The following is a 6582-nucleotide window of genomic DNA, read 5'->3' on the forward strand; positions in this document are numbered from 1 at the left end:
AAGCCCCATGGCCATAAGACAAAGGCCACACCTCAGAGTAACAGGAAGAGCCAGATCACACTCCTAGGCCACACAGAAGCAGGCCACACCCCAAGGTCACAGAAGGACAGGCCACACCCAGCCGGGCAGAAGGCAGGCCACACCCCAAGGCCACATAAGGAGGCAGGCCACACCCCAAGGTCACAGAAGGAGGCAGGCCAGACCCCAGGAGAAGGAGGCAGGCCACACCCCAAGGCCACATAAGGAGCGGCCAGAGGAGGAGGCAGGTCACGCCGCGGAGGTAAGAATGCCAGGAAGGAAACAATAGGGTTAATCCCTAGTATACCGGAGGCTGACCATCTGAGGGATCCCACCATGATTCTGGGAATGGACCAGGAATGGTTCTGGGAATTACCGTGGGGAGGGGGAAGGGGAGAGGAAAGGTGGTGAAGAGAGAGGGAACGAGGTAGAAGAGAGAGAGAGAGAGAGAGAGAACAAAGGGTGAGGAGAGAAACTGTTGGGTGGGGAGAGAGAGAGAAAAAAAAAAAAAAAAAAAAAAAAGAGAGAGAGAGGAGGTTATGTAGTAAACAGTCACTAAAGAAAAACTTCCCTCCGACAATCGTATCAACAGCAAAATGGAACAATTCGGAGACGCGTTTGAACAGCTCAGAGTCTCAGGCGTGAGAAGAGAGGTTATTTGTTCATAAAGTTCAAAGAATTGAGTCTCCTTGTGCATTGCAGGTACTACACCACTACCACCACCACCACCACCCTGACCCTCTACCACCACAATACCACCACCACCCTGCCCTACTCTAACTACCACCACACCACACCACATCACACCACACCACACCACCACTACCCCAGCAACGCGTCACTACCATCTTAACACCTCACAGTATAAATAATGGTGAGGCAATAATCCACAAGTTGGCAACACTGCTGAGAGCTGCCTTACACTCACAATTTAAGACAACTCCTCAGCCCAAGGTCGACCACTGGCCTCCACCACCACCTCGAGGAACAGGGGCAGGATGACTAAGAAAGAGGGAAGGCGAGGGATGGGAGAAGTAGGTAAAAATGATGGGAAGAATATTGAAGGGGACTCTGGCACTGACTAGGTGAATAATGATCACCAATTGCTCATTTAACACCTGAATGATGGTGACGCACTATCAAGAGTCACCGTCACTTTACCACTGAGGTCTTGGTTTACATTTGACTCACTATCACAGGTCACTAACGCTGTTCTCCACTTAAACATCATCACCATCAACACCATCACATCCCCATCACCACCACCACCATCAACACCATCACATCCCCATCACCACACATACCATCACCACCGCATCACTATCACCATCAAACCATTACCAACAGTCACCATCTCATCCCCGGCAGTAGTCACCATCAGTCTGCTTGGTGACCATTCACATTCCTGGTGCGGTGGCGTAGTGGTTATAAAACTGGGCAAGCATCCAGAGGTCCTCTGTCCGTTCCTCTGCACCAGACAGGAGACCGCTTTAGATTGATAACCAACAGTAAGTACAACGTAACATGACAGACAAACAGACAAATAGACAGACAGATATGACACCAGTTTATCGTGCTTAACTGGTTCACGGGAAAGAAGAGAGAGAGAGAGAGAGAGAGAGAGAGCTACGTGACGCTAATTCCCGGCTTCGTGTGTATTAACAGTAAATGCTCACTTAAAGCGGCCACTAAGCTAACTAATTCTCGGAAATAGAGGAGGCAACGAGCACACACAAAATTCCCACAAAAAGAACCCCCAAAATTCCCATAAAACAAACAGAAATTCCCACAACAGAACCAAATTAATTCCCACAAAAGAAAACAAAAATCCCATAAAAATCTAAATAAATCCCTTAAAGAAATCAAAATCCCCGAAAGAGGATTTTTTTTATACCTGTGTAAAGATTAAAAGAGAAAAAAAAAATACTTGGAAAATTTAAATGTATATTACTCGCTGGGTAATTGCTTATCTATCGTGTACCTTAACCCCCAGTGACCTTTAAATAGTAATTAATGTAAGTGTGTATAATGACTCTCTCTCTCATTTGTCTCTTCCCTGCCTACCCTTTCCCTTCCTTAATCTCACCTCTCCCCACCTCCCCTGCCCTCCTTCCCTCCTCCCCACCTGCCCTTCCCTCTTCCTCTCTCTCACACTCCTTTCCCCTCATCTCACTTCCTCCCTCCCTCCTCCTCCTCCCCTCCTCTCCCTCCTCCTCCTCCCTTCCTCCTCTCTCCCTCTCCTCACCCTCCTCCCACTCTCCCTCCTCCTCTCCTCACTCTCCCTCACGTGCTCGTCACCGTCACGCCGCTGTCGAATCCAATTCCATTTAGCATTAAGAGTGATGCGGTAGAATGTGTCGTGGAGAGGTAGTGGGAGGTAGTCGTGGGAGGTAGTCGTCGGGAGGTAGTCGTGAGTCGTGGGAGGTAGTCGTCGGGAGGTAGTCGTCGGGAGGTAGTCGGGGAGGTAGTCGTCGGGAGGTAGTCGGGAGGTAGTCGGAGGTAGTCGGGAGGTAGTCGTGGGAGGTAGTCGTCGGGAGGTAGTCGGGAGGTAGCCGGGAGTAGCCGGAGGAGAGGTAGTGGGGAGGTAGTCCGGGAGGTAGTCGGAGGCAGGTCGTCGGGAGGTAGTCGGGGAGGTAGTCGTCGGGAGGTAGTCGTCGGGAGGTAGTCGTGGAAGCGTCGGGGAACCGGGAGAGTAGTCGGGAGGTGAGCCGTGGGGAGGTAGTCGGGAGGTAGTCAACAACAAAACAACAACAAGTCGGGAGGTAGTCGCGGGAGGTAGTCGGGGAGGTAGTCCGGGAGGTCGTCGGAGAAGGTCGGGAGGTAGTCGGGAGGTAGTCGGGAGGTAGCGGGAGGTAGTCGGTGTGGGGAGGTAGTCGGGAGGTGGTCGTGTGAAGTGGTTGGGAAGGTGGTCTGGGGAGGGAGTCGTCGGAGGTAGTCGTGGGAGGAAGTCGGAAGTGGTCGAAGGTGGTCGAATGGTCTCGTGAGGAAGAGATCGGGGAGAGGTCGTGGGAGGTGGTCGTGGGAGGTGGTCGGGGAGGTGGTCGGGGGACGGTAGTCGTGGGAGATGATTGGGGAGGTGGTCGTGGCGGTCGGGAAGGTGGTCGGAGTGGTCTCGTGAGGAAGTGATCGTGAGTCAGTGATCGTGAGGAGGTGGTCGTGGGAGAGTCGGGGGAGGGAGGTAGTGGGGAGGTGGTCGTGGGTGTCATCTGTCTGGATGGCTCGTGGGTGGGGGGTTGTGCACCGTCAGGGTTGGCCAGAAGTGGTCGGGTAGTGAAGGGTACAAGATGATTGGGAGGCGAGAATTGCACATTAGATGAGAGAGTCGTAGATTGAACGGGATCGAAAATGACCAAAGGGCGAGTGAAGGCGGGGCTTAATGGCCAATGAGTCAGGGGTGGCCAGGGGTAGTCACGAATGATCAGCGGTGGCCAGGAGGTCGTCATGGTTGATTAGGGGTGGCCAGGGGTCGTCATGGATGATCAGAGATGGCCAGGAGGTTGCAGATGATCAGGGGCGGCCAGGAGGTCATCACAGATGGTCAGGGGTCGCCAGGGGGTCGTCAAAGAAGGTCAAGAGTGGCCAGGGACAGCATTAAAAAGTGGTTAATAATTTAAAACAGGTAAGACACGACTCTGATACAGTCCTTCTCAGGTCGTGTGCCTCAATGTGTACCGACACACACACACACCACAGAGGTACTACTCCCTATAATATCAGTAATAATCAAATAATAACCTTTGAAAAATATATAAAAAATGTGTCGAAAAACTCAGTCCAATATCACGGTAGGTGAGCATTATACTCTTATAGCACACAGCGTTTTGTTACCTAATGGATATCAAACTATTGTTAACCTTCTTTATTTTTCCCAACGTCAACAGAACGCCACTGTGTCTCCCGTCCTATGTAAAGTGAACACCATCTAACAATCCTCAGTACACAACATTGCCCTAAAAAAGTTTACTTAATATCCACGAGTAAACAAAATACTACACCACCTCCATATTTTTTCCCAGTAAAAGCATTCCCCCCCCCCTTCACTTACCCCTCACCACCCCATTCCCACCTCACCCCCTTACATTCCCCCCACGTCCTAGTAAACAACGCCACACCAGAAACCTTCCGTATTTTCCCCGAATAAGTAAAATACGGCGGAAACTTCTTATTGTCCCTCAGTAAACAACATAACAGCGGTCTCCATATTTACCTCCGAGTGTCGCCAAACATAACAAAGTTCATCTACTTGTATAAAAATAACCTTAATCTCCCTTCACGTTTGTTTATATTTTGGCTAATTGGGTTAGATTAGGTTAGGTTAGGTTAGGTTACGTAAGACGACTTCAGATTATATTAAATTAGATTAAATTAACCCGTCATATCAAATCAGATCAAAATAACTTTTCACATAACTTAAAAAAAATCCACTTAATAATAAATAATGAATTCTTCTTTCAGCACTTTCTTCCCCCGACCCAGGCTGCCGTGTCCATCTTCCAGAGAACCATTTTAAAACAGTTATCTCCGCCATCTCTTAACTACGACCTTTTCTGTTACAGAACCCGGAAAAAAGCTCTGCCTTCATTCTTCTCATCCCGAGTTTGGGAGAAAAAAAAAACACACCCGGCCAGTTATGAGGAGTTGGGCCTCACGTCGTAAAAAAAAAGAGAGAGAGAGAGAGAGAGAGAGAGAGAGAGAGAGAGAGAGAGAGAGAGAGAGAGAGAGAGAGATCGACTCAGCAGATGGTCGAGGCTGAGTAGGAACTGATGAGGATGAATGTGAAGTGTTGGTAGTGGTGGTAGTGGTAGTCGAGGTGCTGTTCTTGGTGATAATGGTGGCCATGGCAATACTGAGAAATACAGATGACACAACTTTTAGCGACCAATGTTATCTTACAGTGGACAATTTTAACGAGTGTGAAGGATCCAGGGTTGTGAGGCGAGGCTGGCTGACGGAAGAAGGAACACCACCATCTGCAGCAGTGTGTATGAGTGACGGTAGTTGCCCACGTACGGTTCACCAACTCACCTGCCTGATCAACCTGCCTACAGTACCTCCCATTAACTCAGGAAGGGACGGTGTAGGGGAGTGACGCGTTCTGCCACTGCTACGTGTTGTCTCCGGGGGTTGTAGATCAAGTGAGGTTTACTCCTATTAGGGAAACAACCTGATCCAAACCGGATATTTGGATCGAAGGCCCATTAGGAAAGAGGGCCATTAAAACTGGATCCTATTACCTGTAAGACTGCACCAATCTCAGTCCCAGTTAGATATCTGTATGTTAGGCCCCGCTGGAGTCTACCGGTACCGGGGCCCATTTGACCAGTCACCATCTGGAGGAGTAAAGCTAAGTCTAACAACCACCTCAGGAGTTGTACGGTACTGTGAGGCTTTGAACGGTAGCAGCAAGAAAGAGCGTCACTACAGGTAGATGATCGGGCCAACTTTAGTGTCGAGCGTCGCTGTAGGGTAGAGGAGAACGCCATGCATACAGACAAGGCAAGTTGGTATGCAGTAAGGGGAGGAGATTTTGTGTTGTAAGTAGCGATTCGGTTTACAGAGGGAGGGGGTTGTTGAATTCTTGTTGGGAATTGTTGTGTGTGTGTGTGTGTGTGTGTGTGTGTGTGTGTGTGTGGTGTGTGTGTGTGTGGGACTGAACTCAAGGGATGACAGGTGAACATTAAAAGATAAGTGAACCAACAAACCCAACCCAACCCAACCCAACCCATGGACGAGCACCAGGAATAGCGGCAGATTCTCTTGGTGGAAATCAATGGTTTTGATGCTGGGGAAATTAGAGAAGGTGGCGTCACCACAAGACAGATGAGCCAGGAGCTAGATAATGTGTGGGAGGAGGAGGAGGAGGAGGAGGAAACGTCGTGGAAGAAGGAGGGAGGGTATAAAGGAAGAAGGAGGAGGAGGAGGAGGGAATCGCCAAGGAAGGAGGGAGGAGGTAAGTATCAAGGAAGGAGGAGGAGGAAAGTGTCAAGGAAGGAGGAGGAGAGAAGGATCAAAGAGGGAGGAGAAGAAGGAAAAGGAGGGAGAGGGTCAAAACGCAAAGGAAGCATCAATGAAAAAGGAGAAAGAAGGAAGGAAGGAAGAGTTAAGAAAAGAAGGAAGGAGGAGGAGGGAGGTAGAGGGGGCACTAATGTAGGAATAATGGAGTGATCTGAGGAGAGGTAATATTGAAGGGGCGGAAATATAATGACTCACTGTTAGTCTAGTAAAAAATAAATAAAAAATTAAAGAAATTACACGCACCATAATGGGAGGGGGGGCGATAGATTAAGAGGTGATGGTGGGTGGTGATGGTGGGTAGTGGTGGGTGGATGGTGGGTAGTGGTGGGTGGATGGTGGGTGGATGGTGGAGTGGTTGTGGGTGGTGGTGGTGGATGGTGGTGGTGTGTGGGTAGAGTGGTGGTGGGTAGTGGTGGATGGGTGGATGGTAGGTGTGTAGTGGTGGGTGGATGGTGGTGATGTGTGGTGTGTGTGGTGTGGTGGATGGTGGTAACTTACAACCATCTTACAAGACACAAAAAATCACCAGTATTTTCCACCACCGTTACA

General features: G+C 49.7%; 1 protein-coding gene across 1 annotated transcript; it reads right to left on the reverse strand.

Annotated features, from left to right (window-relative positions):
• Positions 1 to 2351: 2351 nt before the first annotated feature.
• On the reverse strand, positions 2352 to 3461 carry LOC121854941 (mucin-2-like). The gene has a single exon (XM_042349750.1). The coding sequence runs from the start codon at positions 3459 to 3461 to the stop codon at positions 2352 to 2354; it is 1110 nt and encodes a 369-aa protein (XP_042205684.1).
• Positions 3462 to 6582: the final 3121 nt, after the last annotated feature.

Source organism: Homarus americanus, unplaced genomic scaffold (genome assembly GCF_018991925.1).
Source record: "Homarus americanus isolate GMGI-L3 unplaced genomic scaffold, GMGI_Hamer_2.0 scaffold1024, whole genome shotgun sequence".
Lineage (NCBI taxonomy): Eukaryota > Metazoa > Arthropoda > Malacostraca > Decapoda > Nephropidae > Homarus > Homarus americanus.

Excerpts from the sequence above, each read along its gene's own strand:
- LOC121854941 (XM_042349750.1), bottom strand. The coding sequence starts at position 3,461 with ATGACGACCTCCTGGCCACCGCTGATCATTCGTGACTACCCCTGGCCA.